Consider the following 21,414-nt stretch of genomic DNA (forward strand, 5'->3'; position numbering starts at 1 on the left):
TGATAAGAATGGATCCGATACGTTGACAAAGAATCTACTAAGAGAGCAGCTTGAATTTTGTCGTTCCGCCACGGGAATGACTAGTTCCTCCACAAAGTGAAATAGGGGAAGATATGTTGGGTTATTTTACTTAAAGTGAAAGCCCAATAAATGGCCTATTTGGGCTTTTAGTTTTTTTTTTTAAAAAACAAAAACGTACAGTAGCCGGTGGTAGATTTTACACAAATCGAGAGTGATTTAAATGACAGAAGAAAATTAGAGTTTTTTGCATTCCGACCAATATGTTTTTCAGCTATTTAGGGATCGATCCGTAGTGTGATCGAGCTGAAATTTTGACAGCATGTTCTTGACACGAGGATCTCCAATATGGATGATGGAGATTTCGTTTTGAGCTACCTATAGTCAGGTACACTGGGTAATTGGTTGTCACTTCAAGTGAGATTTTTCTAATTTTATTCTTCTCAATTTATTGCCGTTTATTGCCAAGATTGTTAATCTTGAGATATTTACTATGTATGCCTCTAGTTGTGACTAGGGGAAACTCGTTGTAACCAATTATTGATTATATTGGAGATTTTGACTTCAGTCCGTGGTTTTTCATTCCTCACATTGAGGGGGTTTTTCCACGTTAAAATTGCTTGTGTCCTTACTTGATTATTATTGTTGTTACTAGTTGATTAGTATTTTATTAGATTCACATAAGAGTAGGACAATTGATGTGAAAAATATAGTGTTTATCTCAACAATAGGCTCTTTTAAAGTTTAGACATCATTTTTTTATGAACAAAGAAAAATCTTATAGTCACAAGGGCAATTAAGAGACTTTACATCATTTTCCACAAAATACACCAAACACTATAGAACTAAACCATACACCTGTCAAATTGTTTTGTCTCACTTAGCCACAACAACAACTAGACTACTACTTTCTCTAACAACATGCAAAAACTGAATTTCATCAGATGCTAAAGAAGATTCCTAAATTTCTTCAAGCCAATTCCTAATTTCATTTTGTGACTCCTTAATACCAAAAAATATGTGATAAGTCACAACATTTGTGACCATTCCACAAAGCGGGCCGCATCCGTAGCGTTACCAGGATAAGGTTTCTCTCATATATCCATATACTACAGACCATTTTGGTTATCACTCAAGACATGATCTACTTGTATGTCACCACATACATGCTTGAGTCACATACAAATAACCAGGGATTTTATGTTTATTGGTTTGTGGTAAAACAAATAAAACAAGCAACTAAGCAAAATACAAGATGTGAAGTAAATATCGTATATTATATAATACAAGCGTTCGTACAAACTGTTGACAAACTATAAGACACGAGACTTTAGGGCATTAACCCCAAGAAAGACTTCCAAACGGTGTTCACAATCAACTTTAATATTCCTATTAGAGTAAGAAGCCAACTAATAGATGAACGAGTTGGATTTTTTTAATCAAATTTGTAAACGAATTTACCCAAGTAACATAAAATTAAACATTTTATAAAGTTAATTAAGACATCAATTAAACAAACTATATAGGGGATGTTTTGCTCACCAACATGAGTTGAGTTGAGTTGGTATAATATATCAACTTATTGTTTGGTTCACCAACTTTAAATGTTTGTAGAGTTGAGTTGTTATATTTTATCAACTCACCCCAACTTTCCCTTCTTCCTATGTTTTCAATGGCTCCACCCATCGGTCACTGTCACACTTCGAGAACTAACTTCGGGCTCCGACAACCACCTCTAATGACAACTCTGGCGACCAACTCCAGACTCTGATAATCACCTCCGATGGCAACTCTGGTAACCAACTCCAGGCTCCGACACCCATCTTTGATGTCAATTTCAACGAAGAAATTCGGACTCCGACAATCACCTATGATGACAGCTCCGGCGACCAACTCCAAGCTTCGACAAACTTTGCGTGACCAACTCTGAAAACCACCTCTGGTGACCCAACTCCGACGACCACCTTTGCACTATCAACTCCGATAACCAATTGGCTCCGAAAACAAACTCCGATGGCCAACTCTGATAACCATCTTCGTAGGCTCTGACAACCACCTCTGACTACAAACTCCGATGAAAATCACCTTCGATGATCACCTTTGAGTGAGCAACTCTGACGACCAACTCAAGGCTTCGACAATCACCTTCGACAACAAACTCCGACAACCAACTCTAATACCACCTTTGTGAGACTAACTTTGGGCTCCTACAGTCACCTCCGACTACAATCTCTAGCGAAAATCATATTTGATGATCAACTTCGACAACCACTTTTGCCCACCCAAATTCGGGATTCGAAAAGCACCTCCGATGAAAAAGTTTGACAAACAACTCCAATACACCTTCATGTGACCAACTTCAGACTCTAAAACCACCTCCAGCTACAAATTCCAGCAAAAAATCGTCTTTGGTAATCAACTTCAACAACCATTTTTGACTATTATATGACTGATGACTGTTAAAGTATGTTGTAGGGTTATTGATTGTATAAAAAATATTATTTTGTCTACATTAAGTGCAATATTTAAAGGAACTCTTATCAAAGAGAACCTATGAGCGGAAGCAAGATCGTTCCAAATTTATTGTGACAGAATTACAAACATTCACAAACATACATACCAGTTATGCATCTACTAACAAATTACAACATGCTTTCATAAAACAAATACAAAGAAACGAGAGACATACCTTTGAAGAACTCTTCTTCTGTTTTTCTATCCTCTCGTCAAGAACTGGGACCAGCACCTCTCACTGTCACTGCAATTGTCTACCCAAATCTCTCGCTGTCGCTTAGCACACGAATAATCTTCTCCACGAACAAGCAGCCTCTTAGACACTACCATTCGGTGACCTTGGTATTCTCAGAGTGAGAATCCAGAAGGTGTGGACTCTGTTGGATTTGGTAGAGGGAAGGAGGACACAACGATCACACTCAACAACCAAGCAAGTGGGAAAGTTTAGAGTCTATCATATAGACTGGTGCTTGATCGTTTAGTAACGATACACGATCGTTAGATAAAAAAGCCTGATCGTTTAGTGAATCTTGCTCAGACACGCGATCGCTTAGTAAAAGATTACACGATCGTTTAGACAAATGCACGTGTACACGATCGTTTAGAAAAACACTTTGAGCTATCGTGTAGTCTCTCGTGAACTAAATGATAGGCAGTGTACAATCAATGAAGCGATACTACGATTCTCTTTCAAAATGAAAACATTTTTCATTTTATCCTTTCAGTTATGAAAACTGAATACAACCTCCCACTTTCACGCACGGTTATGGAGAAACCACCAACAATTATCTCATAATTGTTTTAAATATAAATAAATATCATAACTAACTTATTATATTATATTTATAACCTATAGTTTTAATATCACACACATCATATGCAATATTTAAACCATAGTCATCTTTCTCCTTTACTTGATATAAATCATATTTACATTATTTTCCTCCAATTAATGTATCTCATACATCATGTTAACTATATCATATATAATTGAACCAGTTTAATCATATCATATATAATCAAACCCCTTCTTGTCAGAACACTTCAAACTGACCCAAAAATTGATTCTCAACTTGAATCCATTGAGCTACCAAGGGAACTTATGGACTTGTAGATTGAAGCTCCAACGGTACGTGAATAATTGACTAACTCTTTAGCCACGAGATCTACCATCCATTAATTGTGAGCACTCCACTAAAGACTGACAGCTGCACTTTTCTTACCACAGATATATTTCTGTGTCCATCAGATATAACAGTCAAAGTACGATAACCCTTCACAGATGCTCGTAAGTATAGCTGGACTAATTTACCGTTATGCCCCTGTAGATACATCTAACTCCTTAAGTACCACCGATCCCTCTAATGAATAATACATCATAGTCCTACTATGAGTGGACACCTCTTGAGCCATGAGAAGGTGCGTGGAGCCACATCGTTCAAGTCCCGGAATCAGCCTTTAAGGGAGCAATCTGTCTACTTACCCTTGCTTCGAGGAAGGAGTGAATTTCATCTTATGTAGCTGAGTTCCCAGCTCCCAAATTAGATGAATCCCCAAAGTGATAGGTTTGAGTCGGCAATCTGGCCACTCGCACCCATGCAAATCAAAGGACCGCCCTCAAAGGCAAGAGTTCCCAACTCAATCAGGATTAAGGTCATGTTACCTATGGTCATCCTAGTGAATTGAAGTCTTTGTCATGAATGACGTTATATAACGAGACTATACACTTCGTGGTCCGGTATTATACAAACTCCTTTGTATAAGACACCTCCACTTGCATGTCTCCACATGAATGATCAGGATTAGACCATCTGTAGCACATCACAACACTTGTAATTATCTACAAAGCGAGCCGTTTCCGTAGTGTCACCAAGATAAGGTTCCCTCCTATATCCATATACTACAAACCATTTGGTTATCACTTAAGGTATGATCCACTTGTATGTCTCCACATACATGCTTAAGTTACAACGACAACTAGGGATCTTAGTTTATTAGTTTGTGGTAAAGCAGATAAAACATCTCATGTTTCATAGACAACAATGAAGACAATATCTCATATTATTACATCACAAGCGTTTGTTCAATACAAGTGTTTATAAACTACAGGACCCAACGAGAGTTTAGGGCATCAACCCCAACAATATTTATACGTAATGAATTCACACATCAAATGAGTTTTAAGAATATTTAGACGAAAAGTATGCAATATATAACAAAAAAACCATAAAATGAATTTTTTTTCCTGAAACATTTTCCAGTAAGAATTAGTGAAAAATAAAGATTTTTTCTCTGATGTTCCTCCAAATTTAGAGGAAATGAAAGTGAAACTGTTGAAGAAATATAGTGTCATTCCATTGGCTTTTACGATGATGGGGGGATTTAATAGGAAGAAGAAGATAATGAAATTCACGGAGAAAAATTGGCTAGAAAGTTTTGATTTCGCTTTAGTTTCTCATTTTATTTAACCATATTTATACAAGAAATTTAATGGGTTAATTGTTGTTTATTGCCCAAAAAAGAAAGAAAGAAAAGTTCTAAAAATTAAAAGAGAAATATTACAATCCATATTTTATTCAAACAAAGATGGATAAAATTATTGAATAAAAAAATTTCAAAACAAAAGTAGTAATCATAAAAGCATATTATTTAGAGGTCAAAAAACTGCATCAGATACCCAGACATATGAACTCAACTCTGCATTCCAAACATAGACATATGAACTCAGGCTAAATAACTCTGCAACTCAAACACAAATATATAAATTCTATAGATAGACATATGAACTCTAGACATCTTATCTCAACTTAGAACCCCGAATAATCCATAGTGATCATGATAGATGGTCTATATATTCATATAATTCCACCATCATGACAATTGTTTTTTAAATACTACTCTAAAAGTCTAGGTTGTGAATTTGAGCCAACAACCACTTAAATTTTGCAAAAATGTAGGAGTAAAAGCATTTTTTTTTTTAAATCACGTTAAACTGTTAATTTATTAAAAAATATGCTTATACTAAAAATACAAACTTTCGAAACATTCAAAATTACAAAAATAGTCTCTTAATTTTTGTAACAATTAATGAATTTGATAGATACAAAAACAAAAATTATCATATAAGAACTCTATTAAATTAAAATAAAATAAAATTTATCAATAACATATTAGAGACACAAGATTTATTAGACACTTTTAGATATTTCTAAATAAACGCTAATTTCAAAGTTTAGAGACTAAACATATGATTTAAGCTGATTTGATTTATGGTAAATAAATAGGATGGAAAATATAAGGAGGGACCCTCTAAAGAAGCTAGTCGAGTAAATTTGTCCATGAAGATGGAATACTCAACGAGAAAAATACTTGGATACATTCTAGAAAGTAACTATCTTTTTACGTCTCGAAAAGGAAATTTGTTTTGCAATTTAAACATGAGGGGAGGAGGAATCATCAGCATCAGCAGTGCCCTTAAGGCTTTTGCCTCTTTCAGATCGACTATTCTCAGCAAATTTAAGGCTAGCCATATGGAAGCCTTCGGCTTTCTCCTCAGAGGTCCATTCAGACAAGTAATAATCTTCCTCTGAAGCAATTTTCGAGGAAGGCCCAAATAACATACTGCCCCATTGAGGAAAATAAATCAATACAATTGGGAGGGTGCAAGCTATTATCATCACTCCCATTAGAGTTATTCCTCTCTCTTTTGTGTATCTGTTGCCTCTAAAGAATATCAGCTGAGTCAGCACCGACCCCACGTTCCCACCCCCGCCCGTCATCCCCGATATTACTCCTAATGATCTGTCACCAAGGATTCAAATATTTATTGATATATCGATATATCAGTTAATCCTAGTAATTTCATGATTGATTATGTATCTATCCACGTTGATATTTTCTCGATAAATTCGATATTAGATAACATTTTTCCACCTTGAAGTGTTTGATTGTTTTTTCATTGTTATATTTGGAAAAGTATATAGATATATTAATACAAGCCATGATTTAAGTCAACAAAATTAGGAGGTGTGAATTGTGTTAGGCAGTATACTTGAATAGGTTTGAAATTTTGAAATGGAGTGTGTTTTTTCTTTTTCTTTTTTTGTTTTATTCTCGGCTTTTATTTGTTGACATTAATGTCGTAATTATTAGAATTAGTTGTGGTTTTAGACCCGGTTGAATAACTGGACCCCTTTATTTTATTTATTTTAATTTTATTTATAATATAATAAATTGATGGGCTGGTTTTGAGTGTCCTTTTAGACCTCAGTTGAATAATAATATAAAAGTTGTTAAAACGAGCATAGTTCAATGAATGTGTTTAGTGACTAAGAAGGGTCTAGTTTGAATCCTCCTATTCTATATTGTGCTAAAAAAAGCGAATATAAAAGTTCACAAATTAAAATAATACTTAAGCCTGTTTTTCTTTAAAAAAATATCAATATACACTTCTAAACTTTAGATTGTATTAATTTAAATTTTGAACTAATAATTATATCAAATCTAGTGCAAACCATATGATTGTTTTAATTAAACTTCTAAATTGTTATAAGTGAATCAATTTAAATTTTTTATTAAGATTACATATAAAAACAATTCATGCATCTAATTCTTACACGTATATAGATTTCCAAATGTCATATTAATAAAATAGATGATTAAAATTGATTCAGGAACAATTTTCAAAATATAACATTATAATTGAGAGTCTAAATTAATCCGCTTATGAAAGTTTAGAGACATAATAGATAAAATTATAAGTATCACAATATTTATATTGATACACTTATGAAAATTCAAAGTTTAGATTGATACAATTATTAGTTTAGAATTTAATTAAGAGTATAAATTAGAGTTAGTTGTATGGAGATAAGTATTGGGAATGCAATAAAAAAATCGCAAAACCAAAAAATCAAACCGAATTTAACCATTGGTTTGGTTTATTGAAAAAAGCAAACAAAATCCAAACGTATACAAACCCTTCAAAATAAACTTTAAGTTAGGTATCTTTTAGTATTTTCTTCTAAAGAAAATTGCCTTTTTGTATTTTAAGTATTATTGTACATGCATGATAAAAGACCAATTATTATGGGGTATGTATAATTATTGCTGTGTATATAATGTTTGTTATTTATAAAAATGACAAGAAAAAAAAAAAAACAAAAATGTCAAATTTTAAAAAATATATATAGAAACATAAACCCAATTTTAATTTGAAAGTATAAAAAATGATCCATTCAAAATAAAAAGAAAAAGTTAAAATATAAATAAAAAATTGGAAGAAGAAAAAAAAAAAGAAAAGAAAACCAAAAAATCAATAATAAACTAAATCGAACAAAAATCAGTTATCAATTTTGTTTTTTATTAGACAACAATATAGATCTTATTTTAAAAAATAGATCAATTTGATGAGCTCAAAATTGATAAAACCGAATCGAATTTCACATTTAGAAAAGCATTGTTATTAAGAAGAAAGGGATTGTAGATTTGTGTACCTTCGAGAGACAAAGGGAACAACACCAAAAGTAAGTCCACAAGCAGCTTGAACAAACACTGAAAAAACGATCATGATCGCAATGGAAGCACTTAATGAATTAACCAATCCAAGAATCACACACAAAACTCCTCCAATTGTCTGCACCAACCACAAAGCCCACAATCTCCCTCTCATCCCATATCTCTTCGCCACCACATCCGACAATACTCCGCCGTACGGCCTCGAAAACAGATTCGCCAACCCAAAACTCGCCGCCACGATCCCCGCCGTATGCAGATTCAAATTAAACCTATCGTAGAAGTAATTCGCTATTACATTATCAATAGTCAACTCCACTCCAAAACAATACCCATAAGTCAATGCCAAAATCCATCCCCTGTAATTCGTCATCCCATGGTACATCACTTTCGACAGTTTGTCTTTCGCCTTCTCCCCTGTTTTTTGAAGCCGCCGGAAGTTTCCGTCCGGCGTGTCCTCGCCGAGGAGGAGAACGGCGAAGGCTGAAAGCGTTTGGAACAGAGCTGGGATGAAGAAAGCGATTCTCCAAGCGGTGAATTTCGTTGCGCCAATGTGTTCGATGATGGCGAAAACATATGGCATGATTAACTGTGTTGCGCCGCCGCCTAAGTTCCCCCAGCCGCCGGCGACGCCGTTGGCGGTGCCGACGACGTTGGAGGAGAACATTGAGCTCATCCAGAATTGGGTTGAGACGAATGTAGCGAGGGAGAAGCCGGTGAAGAATCGGACCAGGAGAAACGAAACAGGGGATGAGGCTATTGAGGTTAAATAAACCGCCGGTGAAGTTATGAGAATGAGTGAAGCGGAGGCGAGACGTGGTCCGACCAAATCGCAGGCGGAACCCATCATGATTCGAGCGAAGACGGCGCCGGAGACAGAGGCGATTCCGGCATTTCCAATGTCGGTGTCGGTTAAATTGAGGTTGTCGCGGATCACCGGAAGCAGAGGAGCCGCTGCAAAACTGGAAATGAAACAAGCGCAGAAGGAAATCCAGGAAAGGTGAAATGTTCGCATATGGGGAGCTGCAACGGAAAATATGTTGAATTTGGTGGATTTGTGTTCTGAGTCGACCGGGAGAGAGAATTTCCTCGGGTGAGGCAGCGGCGCCGCCGTGGCTCCGCCGTCGACCTCCATGTTCGACGGATTAACAGGGGGTTTTGAATTGGGAAGGAGTGTGGAATTTGTAGGATTTAAATGGAATTGAAATGGCTTTTTGTGGGATTGAAGAAAGAAGTTCTGGGAGATGAAAACAATGCTGGGATTCGCGGTGTCTCTCACAAATTTTTTAAGGCTAAAAATTGGTTTGAATTTCTTTACAAAAACAAACAACGACTTGGAGACATGAAGAAGACGATTGTGTATAAAGGGATGAATACATGTATATGATTATCAATGAGGTCATTGATTTTAATCGGAGAAAGCAACTCATTGATTTTTTTTTTTTTTTTTTTTAAAGAGAAATACTTGGGAGCATGTGCATTTAGGAGTGTACAAGTTTGGTATGATATTACGAATAACCAAGTACGAGAGGAATCTCGTTGATCGATCACTAACCAAGTACGAGGATCCAGAGGTATGCGTTGATGGGGTTCGGGGCAACGCCACTGAAACATATTCAAAATTCGTATTTAGCTTATTTAATTATTTATGGTTATTTACTATTAGAATTTAGGGAAGTGCTCTCTAACCGTGACACAATTTTTTATATTGAGAAAATATTCTCTTGAATAATATTGTTCTCCCATAATTCATCTTTAGTGAACCTGTAGATATTTTATATTTTTTTAATTGTCAATTTCATAACCATGTGGTTTGGTCCGATTTTTTATGAAACTGGAGATCAAACTGAACCGAACCTTTATGTTCTTGAAAGTTATTAACTGAACTAGTTTCTATGATTTACTATCGATTCGGTTTTGATTTCGGTTTTTAATCATTTGAAAGAAAATAGGAGTGGGAGAATGGAGAGAAAAGCCATTAGAGATGAGGGAAGAATGGATTTTTGGAGAGAGGGCAAGATGAAAAGTCTCCGGGGAAAAAAGACGTGACCATTGAATTCGAGCCAACAACCCCTCAAATTTGGCAGATATGTATCAGTAAAAGCTTTTATGTCATTTTTATCACTTCAATGTTGTTAATTTATTCGAATATATCCTTATTAGTAAAAATTACAAACTTTTGAAACATTCAAAATTAATATATATATATATATAATTTGGGTAAAAATTAGGGATGTTAAAAAAAATTCTGAAAAAATCGATAAACCCAACCCAACCCGTGTGATTTGAGTTGGGTTATCAACTCATTTGTATTAAATTCGTGGATTCACCTAATATAACCAAAACCATTCCGAATTTATTATTAACTTTAATATATATATATATATAAATATATTTTTTTTGTTATTTATAACACAAGTATTTATACATATATTGATTTTAATTTTATTTAATTCTAATATTTTTTGAATAATTTATTCTTTACAATCCTTAAAAGTAGTTTTTTTGTATTTTAGAAAGAAAATTTTCCCAGTATAAATTGAAATTGAATAGTTAATCTTAATTCAATATATCAAAATAATTAGATTAGATTTTTACATATTTTCATTTTGCTTCTTTTTAAAACAAAATTTTAAATAAATAACCTAATTAACCCAAATCAACCCAACCCAAATATTTGGTTATTTGGGTTGAAAAAATTTACAACTCCAATTATTGGGTTGGGTCTAAAAATCTTTCAACTCAACTCAATCTAACCCATGAACACGACACCGCTAGTAAAAATTAATGAATTCATTAGATCATAAATAAAAGTTATTACATAACAACTCTATTAAATTAAAAATTAAATTTATTAATAACATATTAGATACACAATTCAAAGTTATAGATTTAACAATTTTAAATATTCATAAATAAACACTAATTACAAAGTTGGAGACTAAACATATAACTTAGGCTAATTTTATTTATAGTATAAAAAAAATAAGTTGAAAGCTCAAGTAATCATTTAAGGCCTCAAAAGTCTCTTGTCCCTCCTCAATCGAGATCTTTCCCCTTCCATTTTGTTGAATCTAACACAAAAGAGATTATGGACAAAATCAACTAATGTGTAAGTTGATCTAAGTGAAGTGAAGAACTCCGTCGATGAAATGGAAGAGCCAGCACTCCTTTGAATCTATCTACTCAATCTTTCTTTTTTTTTTTTTTTTTTTTTTTTTTGTCACAGGGATGAAAATCACGAAGCTCACCGTATTGTCCATGTTGTTGCTAGTTTCGAAGATGATAGAATTTTTTGAGATTCTTTTTATTCCAATCGGTTGAATATTGTAAATGAGAATTGCTACCGAGATCTACTAGTGGTTGATTTTTAATGAAGTTCTCTTTTAAAAAAGGGAAAAAAAAAAGGTGGAAAATATAAGGAGAAATCCTCTACAGCAGCAGTGGAGCAGACTTGCCCATGGAGCTGGAATATTTTACAAGCAGCACTGAGTCAACTGACTTGACAATGGAGATCTCCCTTTTTCGTAGTGAAAAGACCGGTCTGTCCTTGTGATATGTGACAGATCAATGGGAATGGGCACAAACGTCAAGACAAGGGATATACTCACAGATTCTGACCTTTTGGTTGAAAAGTCCAGTCTGTCCTTTTCATCTACGATAATGGTGATGGGCATAAAAGACAATACGGGGGTATATTCACCACAGATTCTCGAAAAGAAAAATGTCATCGATATGCATAACGCTTAGATACTACTAAATACAGTATAACGTGAAATCTCTTGAATTTATTATATGACACAATAAATTGATTAAATACGAAATTAAAATCATTTATATATATTTTTTAGAATATGTGATATTATTATACAACAACAAAGAGGATTCTACAGTCCAGGATCAAGACAACAAAACAACAAAGCATAAACAAAGACATGGTATCAAAATCAAAACAAAGCCAACTGGATAAGAACAGAACAAAACCAACACATAGACGCAAACTCGCAAACCACCAAACATAGACGCAAACTCGCAAACCACCAAGAGGATAGGTAGAGAGAAAAACCCAAAACCCCATAAACTAGAGGCTACAACAAAACAGAGAACAATGTGAAGTTCAAAAGGAAAAAAAACATCCGTACACACACAAGATAAGACCAAGAAGGTCAACCCGCTAGGAAGTAGCACGAGCACGAATCGTAGAAACCATAAGGTGAACTAGGGCAGACACCGACCTCGGTCGACCTCCATGCAGCCGCCGATTACACTACTGCCATATGTAGTATATGGATGCACATCATAAAACACAGAACAACTTACTACGCACCCCTTTACCCGGCCCCACTCGCACAACCAACTTAACTCTACATCCCAACCAGCCAACAAATGCGTCGAACCCAACTAACGCAACACACTAGACCACACCTCTCTCCCAAACCCATACTAAAAAAATAAATGATCCCGTGACTTCACACCTCCCCACACAGAAGACACCCCCACCACACCCCAACTCCTCAACCAATCCCCCGCACCAAACCTGTCTCTTATACACATCTAGATGTGTATAAGAGACAGACCACACACAGAATGAGTGACGCGGAATACCACCCCCCGCCCACAAAATACCAGCCCAAGACACCCTATGACGACGAGGACGTATACTCTCCCAAGCACTAGCGATAGAGAACCGACCACTAGCATCCGACACCCAAACCCAATAATCCTCTCCCCTCACCCTAGGCCCCACACACATCTAGATGTGTATAAGAGACAGGAATACCACCCCCCGCCTACAAAATACCAGCCCAAGACACCCTATGACGACGAGGACGTATACTCTCCCAAGCACTAGCGATAGAGAACCGACCACTAGCATCCGACACCCAAACCCAATAATCCTCTCCCCTCACCCTAGGCCCCACTGCTTGGATAAAACCCCAGATCTCAAGCAACTCCCAAGACACTGTAGGCCACCTCCAACCTCCCTCACCATCGAAGAACTCCGACAACCGCGCTTCCAAACTACTCCTTGCATCACGAACCACCATAGACCCGTATGAATCCAAAATCGCGCCCTCCGGTAGCCAAGGATCCCACCAAACAAAACAAGACTGTCCATTCGCCAATCATCAAACGAACCAGATGCTTGAATATATCTGTACTTCGCAAGATAGCCCTCAAGCACCAAGACCTCCCAACCTCACTACTAACAGCCCAAAACGACCGTCCCACGCAAAACATACGCTTCCACCCACGCCACCGAAAGTGACCCCGATTTAATTAAGAGAAGCTAGAGCAGCTTCATGATAGCAGCTTGGTTCCAAAAGGCCACATGCTTCACATCCAACCCTCTCTCCCAACGGCACACACACCTCATCCCACGCCACCCGTGCACCACCCCGACCCACCACACTACCCTTCCATAAATAACTACGTAACAGACGGTCAACCTCATGAGTTACACACGCAGGTAACACGAATATGCTACACCAAAAAACCTGAAAGGACTGTAAAACAGACCTAACAAGCTGCAACCTCCCAATAAATGAGAGGGACCTCGCTACCCACCTTCTAATACGAGCTATAATTCTCTATATCAAAGGCGCACAATCCACAACCCTCAACCGACCCGCCAATAAAGGTAAATCCAGATACCTAACTAGCAACGAACCAAGAGAGACTCCCATTTATATATTTATCATTTTTATGTTATTCATGTTTATAATTCAATAGTTTAAAAAAATATTTTATATAAACTTTATAAATTCTAGAGACGTTATTATTATGTAATTCTACATTATTCTCTAATAAAATTATTTTTCTTTTGTTTCGTAAATATAATTAACACACTTAATAAATCATTCTTTACTTTTTTTTGTCTTCTTTATGTTCTTTATTTGTTGATTTTATAGCAATGTTCATAATATAGTTTTTATGATAATATTGGTTTCCAATTTTGATAATTACAAGTCTGTTAACAATAATAATCACCGTCTTTTTATTTAACCATCCATTATAAACTTATTGATTATGCATTAAATTGTCATTTTTATGTAGTTAGTTTATAAAGAATTAAAAAATTGGTAAATTTTTTAACTAATTACAAAAGTATTTTTATCGTGTGATCTGTTTCAATAACATAGTTATTGGGATTTGTGATTAAAATAATCAGACAGGAAATTAAATTCATAAACACGACTTTCAACTATATTTTTTATATTATTAATTAGGACTTTCCTCATATATTTTAAAAAATCAAGTCAAATTTATAAAAATAAAAAAAAAGTTTTCAAAAGGCTTATTTTTATTTTTAAAATTTAACCAGTGTTCAAATATTTCACCAATAAATATAAAAACGAAAGGTTGGAATGGAGGAAAAAACAAGCTTATATTTGAAAAACTAAAAATTTAAAAACAAAATGGTTACTTAAAAAAACATAAAATTTAAAATTATATCTATTAAATATATTACCCGTAAAAAAATACAAAATTGTAATCAGAGACTAAATTAAAATTAAATATGATAGTTGCAAAACAAACTGGGGACTTAGTACACGTTTGTATTTATTTATTGAAGAGTAAGAGAGAAGGAACGTAGGAACGTAAGGAAATAATATATATTTAATTTTAATTTATGTAATAGAAACTCAACTAAGTAGCTACTAGCTAGATATTTTAATTCAAAGTCATATAGGCCGGGCCGGAGAATATTCAACCATGAAGGTGGGACCACTCCTGAATATCCCAGAATATTCTGTCCCACCTTTTTAAATTCAATTTATTTGTTTATTTATATTATATGAATCTGGTTAATTTAGATTCATTGTCAACTTCCCGAGGGCCCTGTTCTCCTAAGTCAATCCTTCTCCCTTATTAAATAATAAGAAATATTCATGCATCTTCGAAGTACTATATTTTTAGGTTTCATCAAATTATTTTATTATAACTTGACATGTGACAAATTATTCTTATTTATTTTTTTAATATTTTAATTATTTTTTGTTATGAATGATAGGAAGATACATTCGAGTATTATCTCATTTTCCTATTTTTTAATAAAAAATTATCATGTATCTCTAAGCATAATTTATAAATAAATATAATTAATAAAAATAAAAAAAAATATATTTGATAATATATTTGTGGAAGAATCGAATATCTGATTTTTAAATTAATAACATCATTACTACTACATTTGAATTTTATTCTTTAATAAAAAGTGGCAATTTAGTGGCTATTTTTTTTAAAAAAATATTTTATTTGGAATAAAAACAAAAATTAGCAACTAGTTGCCATCAAATTTAGGTTGGTGGGTGGAACTGAAAAAATACACATGTTAGCCAATTTTTCATTGAAAAAGTCACATTCAATGGTTATGTAAATGGATGGTATAGAATCGATGACTTTTTTAAATTGTTGCTAAAAATTAGGGGAGGATAATAAAATATTTCCACACGCGACTTATCTTAAAGTATTAAAATAAAGATAATTGACATATACTCACTCATTTTTAATTGGATGTTTAATCTTCAATCTTCCACAATCACGTAAAATACACTTGACATAAGGTGAATATTATTTATATTTCTACAATCAATTATAAAAGAAAGTGACTAACAAAAAAAAAATTAATTGGTTCACAACTCAATCTCTTTTTTACCTTAAAAAGAAGTAAACAAAATTTATGATTGAAGACAATTTTTGTGAATACTTAGTGAAATAGATATATGTGACATGCTATGCAGTAGACTTAGCAACTTCTTTTGAAAAGATAACAAATTTTCTATTAAAAGCGACTTTGGATAATTATCAATTTTTTTTTCGTTTGGTACAACAAAATATGGAGAAGAGAAATTCGAACCTTCAAATTCAATAGTAAAATAAATGTCTTCACTATTGAACCATGATCGTACTAATTACATTCAAATTAGTATTTATAAAATATAATGAATATTCTAAAAATCATTCTATATACTTTGAAAAAGATAATACAAGTTATGTGGTAGTTGTCATGACTTGCTATGATAAATTATTTAAAAATTTATGTTGTAAGCCAATCTATTTGGCTTACAAAGTCAGAGCACCTCATGAACTTGGAAGCCCCTCCACTCTTTTTTGCACCTGTTTGCTTGAATAATAATTGCATCCTTTTCCCTATTTAATTATTTTATATATTACCCCCTCAGATTATTACTTTAGGGAATGAAATGACGGGAGTTTAAGCATTCTACTCGTTTTCCTTTTCTTAGAAGTAATTAAGTTATTTTATGGCTAAAATGTGCTCTAACTTAATTGTAATCAACATAGTTGTTATGGATAATTTTGGATCATTAAAAGATGAAGATAAATGTAAAATCAGGAGAGTTACCTAATCTCAGTATCCAAGATCGATAGGAAGTGGATCAAGGAGAGTTTCTGAAAAGGCAATTGGGCTAAGACCCAATTGGACCGCCTCGACCTAGAGGCCAAGGCCGAGATCAATAATACCTCGTGAGTGGCTGATTCAGATCGACTCTCTATTCTGGAACATCTTCACTGGCCTAAATCCAGTCCTTAGTCCTTAGTGTTCAGTTTCCAAATAGGTAAAGGAAGTAAATTCCAAATCTTAAGGGATAAAGAAGACCCATGAACTCCATTATAAATAGAGCATGACAACTTTGCAAAAGGTAAGCTCATCTCCTCTCTAAAAAACTACTTACTCTGACCTTTGTGCTGAGATCTAACTTAAGCATCAAAGTGTCTGTAATAAGCACTAGACCGATGTGTTATTTTTTTTTGTTTTGCAGGTAACCTTATCTCCAGGTTATAAATTTACCGTTGGTGGCACATGACAGAGTTAGGTGATTTCACTTGGCTAGATTTTACCCTCAACAATAGTATTTCTTGTTCTCATATGCATAGATCATGTAATGTAACAACTAACTTTGCTACTAGGAGAACGTGAAATGAGTGTTTGTCTGTTGAGTGGTTCTTCTCCTTTCCAATGTGGTTAAGGAGTTTTTCTGATGTTGATTTGAATATTGCTCTTGTGACGTTATAAAATGTCTCGTTTCTTCAAAAAAAAAAAAAGAAAAAAAAAAGAAAAAGAAAAACTAAATTATAATTGACATAGTCTTCATCAAAAGGTTCGATCTACCATCTTCGTAATTGTTAAAAAAAATTTATTTTGTTATTTTTTTAGAATTTAGAGGATGTTTTTGGAAAATTTCATAAATGACCTAAAAACCAAAAACTTTTCTACGACTGATCTCTTTCTAAAAACTTGCTTGCTAATGATCTTTTTTCCATGTGAAATACTAATTTTATTCTCAATATTAAAATACGGAAGACACGCGCCTTTTTAATAATTACTTTACTAAGGGATCGTTCATATTTTCTTCATTATCTTTCTCATTGTGTGATTGTCTATAACAAAATTTATGATTGAAGACAATTTTCTCACTATGTGATTGTCTCTTAATTTGGCCTACAAATGGATTGTTTTATTAAGATAATTCAATTTGTTTTTGTGGATGGAAGATTTAAAATAATTTTGGATAGAATTTTATTAAATTTTGAATTTATTTGAAAATTTGAAGGAATTAAAATTTAAGGAGGAAAAAAGAAAATTATGGTTTTAAAATTTTACACTCTTTAATTTTGAAATTTATTTGAAATTAATTCAATCAAATATCTGAAAATATTTGAAAATTTGGATTTAATTTAATGGATTTGTGGAGATTTAGGAAAAGAATGGGGAGAAGGGTTAAGTGAAAAAAAAAAAAAAAGGAAAAGAAGGGGAAAGTAAATTCTTTTTTTGTTTCACCCGAGAATACACTGCACAGAACCCCCCCTTCCATTTCTTCGCGTTCAACCTTCTTCGCCGAGACCCAACTCACGCCGTCGCCGTTTTCCACCAGTCGTGCCTCCGTCCGTCGAACCCTGACGGCGCCACTTTCCAACCCACACCGATCTTCGTCAGTTGCAAATCGTCACCCAGCGGTTTCACAATCGTCGCACCCAGATCCAAAATATTGGTTTGTAGAAACATACGACTAAAGAAAACAAGATCATTAAGCATTCTAATTCCTTAATTTTGACATCAAATTAAGAAGCATGTTTATGGGTATCAAGAGAGTTTCATTACATACTTTTAAAGATCCTCTTCAAACTTGAAATTCAATCTTCTCAAATTCTTGTTGTGGACCACCACTAGAACTTCTCTATTCTCTAGAGTCTTAAATTAAGTTGTGGAACTTAAAACAAGCTTGAAGAAAAATTGGAGAGAAGTTTTTTGGTTTTTTAGTTTGTTGAAGAACAACTTCTTCAACCTTAAAAAAACTTAGCAATTCAACAATTGCATCTCCTTTTCCATTCAATCAAGAGCGATTTTATTAGATGACTCTCATGCAACCTGATCACTTGAAGTGATTCCAACTACTTGAATTTGGTGGTAAAATTATGTGTAAGAAGGTGACTAACCTTCTTGCTTGAAAGTGGAAAAATTCCACATTTGGATTTTTCTCCATTTTCAATTTTTCTTTTTTGATTTTGAATTTTGATTTTCAAAATAAAAAATTTTTTCCAATTTTAATTCTTTAATTAAAATTAAAATTTTATTAGTTTAACAAAAATTAATTCAATAATCATTTTTTCTAGTAACATTAATAATTAATAATTAATTAAACAATCTAATTAATTCTATTAATTTAATAATAAATATTAAATTAATTTGTCATCAATTCCGTTACCCATGAATCCCTATTCATGAAATTAATATTTAAATCATATTTATATATTAATTGATTCTTCAATTACATTTAATTCCAAAATTAAACGTGTAATTATATCACATATAATTACTAATTTCCTTCCTTCGAATTTGAACCTTTCAAATCAACTTATCACACTATTCTAAGGCTAATCCGTTTGTGAGCTAGTAGGAGACCTAACGGACCTACACATCATGGGCTCCAACGATCCGAGATTAATTGGCTAAACTCTTTACACCGAATTAACCCCATCCGTTAACTACTGGGTCACTCTACTATAGCCCAGTAGTTCCACTCCTCTCACTGTAGATATATTATGTGCACTTGATATAACTATAATTAGTAAGTTAACCCTTCACAGGTTGTTCGTAATAACGGTTGGGTTAAAAGGCTATTTTACCCCGAGATTATCTCTTGTTCCTTAAGTCCCACTGATACTCTAATGAACAATTGGTTTGTGATCTGATCACCAAACAGAATCCCTCTCAAGTCAAGGAGAGGATATGACCCCTTGTTCAAGACCCGGAGTCAACACTTAAGGGAACAAACTCTCTACTATCCCTAAAAGCATGTAAGAGTGAATTCTATCTTGCACCCTATGTCCCCAACTATATACCTAGACCCTTGAAATGGGAGGCTTATTGAGCCGACGCTGTTGAGTCAACTCTCACCTATGCAAATCTAAGGATAATCCCGAATAAACAAGAGTTCATAGTTAGCTCATTATTAAGGTTAAGTTACCTAGGTCATCGCTATGAAATAGTTAATCTTAAATAGTAAACAGCGTTATAAAGTAAGAGTGACTTATTTCTTGGTCAGATCTTATGCAAACTCATTGCACATGATGCCCCCACTCCTCATGTCACCACATGAATGAATCAGGATCACTTCGTTTGTAGCACTTTACAACTCCTTGTAACAACTACAGAGTGGGCCGCATCTGATAACGTTACCAGAATAAGGCACCCAATCTTATTCATATACTATAGATCATTTTGACTATTTACTCGAACCTGGTCCACTCTTATGTCTCCACATAAAGTTCAAGTACTCATATAATAATCATGGATCTTTTAGTTTATGGGATTTATTTCTAAAACAAAATAAGCCATTCATATATTCAATAATAACTTTATCAATTTACAGGATGAGTTTATTGTTTACAAACCACGAGTTTTAGAACATAAAACCCAACACGAAGACCCACACCCAACCGGCCACCGCATCACCACCACACCTTACATTTGGGTCGCTCACCGTTAGCCACACAAGGGTGCTTTGAATCTGCCGTTTCTCGTCGTTTGCGATGTCAGCAGTAAGGGTTGCTGGAACTTGAAGATTTGGGTAAGGTTTGGTTATTTTTTCGGGTGGAGTTTTGGTATTTTTATTAAGGTTTGGGTATTTTTCTTGGAATTCTTAAATGTCCATCAAGTTCTTGGCCTAAAATCTTTTGGGTTTTATTTTTAAGGTTGGAATTGGAGCTTTAGGAGAAAATTAGATGTTGTCCATTGGAATCTAAAATCTGTTTTAGTGGAGATTTTAGAGACTGAAATTTTGGGAGTGGTTGTTGATCAAGCTTCGTTTTAAGTAAGTTATCTATAGTTGTTTGTGGAAATTGATTAATGATTTGAGCTCTTTTGGATTGGTTAAAACTTTGGGTTGACTTTCTACTGGTTTGCCTTCGAATCAGTTGTCCCTACCAATTGAACTGTTTACCTACGATTACTTGGACTGTTTCTGGAGACTGTTAAGATTGATTTGACTGTTTATTATAAACTATTTGGATTGAAAATTTATGATTGATTAAACTACATGATTTAATGGCATTGGTTGATTGGATTGTACTGTTTTGACCATGATAAATGTACTGTTGACTGCAAATATACCGAAAATTTTTGTAAAACATAACACAGGAGTTATGTGAAAACTGATGCATGCTAAGTTATAGGGTGTTATGATTGATGTCCTAATTCTTCTGGTGCTCTCGTAGTTTGTAAACACTCTGTAAACATATTGTTATTACTAAATTAAGTGTTATTTTATAAACATTTACTCAATCTAATAAACTAAGATCCGTAGTTATTTTATGTAACTTAAGCATGTATGTGGAGAAATACAAGTGGATCATGCCTTAAGTAATAACCTAAATGGTTTGTAGTATAAGGATAAAAGAGGGATACCTTATCTTGGTGACACTATGGATACGACCTGCTTTGTAGATGTTACAAGTGTTGTAAAGTGCTACAAATGGTCTGATCCTGGCCATTCATGTAGAGACATGCGAGGGGAGGTATCCTATACAAAGAGTTTGTATAAGATCGGACCACGAGATGATTAGTCTCTTTATATAACTCCGTTGATAATTAAGACTTACATTTCACTAGAATGACCATAGTGACATGATCTTAACCCTGAGTGAGTTGGGAACTCCTACTCATGAGGGCGGTCCTTTGATTTCTATGGGTGAGAGTGACCAGATTGCCAACTCAACAAGCCTACCATTTTGGGGATTCGTCTGATTGGGGAGCTGGGAACTCAACTACATAAGACGGAATTCACTCTTTTCCCGAAGTAGGGGTTAGTAGATAAATTGCTTCCTTAAGGGATGATTATGGGT

At 34.1% G+C, this 21,414-nt stretch overlaps 1 protein-coding gene across 1 annotated transcript; it reads right to left on the bottom strand.

Annotated features, from left to right (window-relative positions):
* Positions 1–5,716: 5,716 nt before the first annotated feature.
* On the bottom strand, positions 5,717–9,496 carry LOC120080745 (high affinity nitrate transporter 2.5-like). The gene is made up of 2 exons (XM_039035369.1): positions 8,028–9,496; positions 5,717–6,333 (listed from the first exon to the last, which is right to left on the bottom strand). Exons 1-2 carry the CDS (start codon positions 9,179–9,181, stop codon positions 5,964–5,966), a joined length of 1,524 nt encoding a protein of 507 aa, XP_038891297.1. The 5' UTR covers positions 9,182–9,496; the 3' UTR covers positions 5,717–5,963.
* Positions 9,497–21,414: the final 11,918 nt, after the last annotated feature.

Source organism: Benincasa hispida, chromosome 7 (genome assembly GCF_009727055.1).
Source record: "Benincasa hispida cultivar B227 chromosome 7, ASM972705v1, whole genome shotgun sequence".
NCBI lineage: Eukaryota > Viridiplantae > Streptophyta > Magnoliopsida > Cucurbitales > Cucurbitaceae > Benincasa > Benincasa hispida.

Excerpts from the sequence above, each read along its gene's own strand:
- LOC120080745 (XM_039035369.1), bottom strand. The coding sequence starts at position 9,181 with ATGGAGGTCGACGGCGGAGCCACGGCGGCGCCGCTGCCTCACCCGAGG. Across the intron at positions 6,334-8,027 it reads GTTCCCTTTGTCTCTCGAAG|ATCATTAGGAGTAATATCGG; the intron begins GTACACAAATCT and ends CCTTGGTGACAG.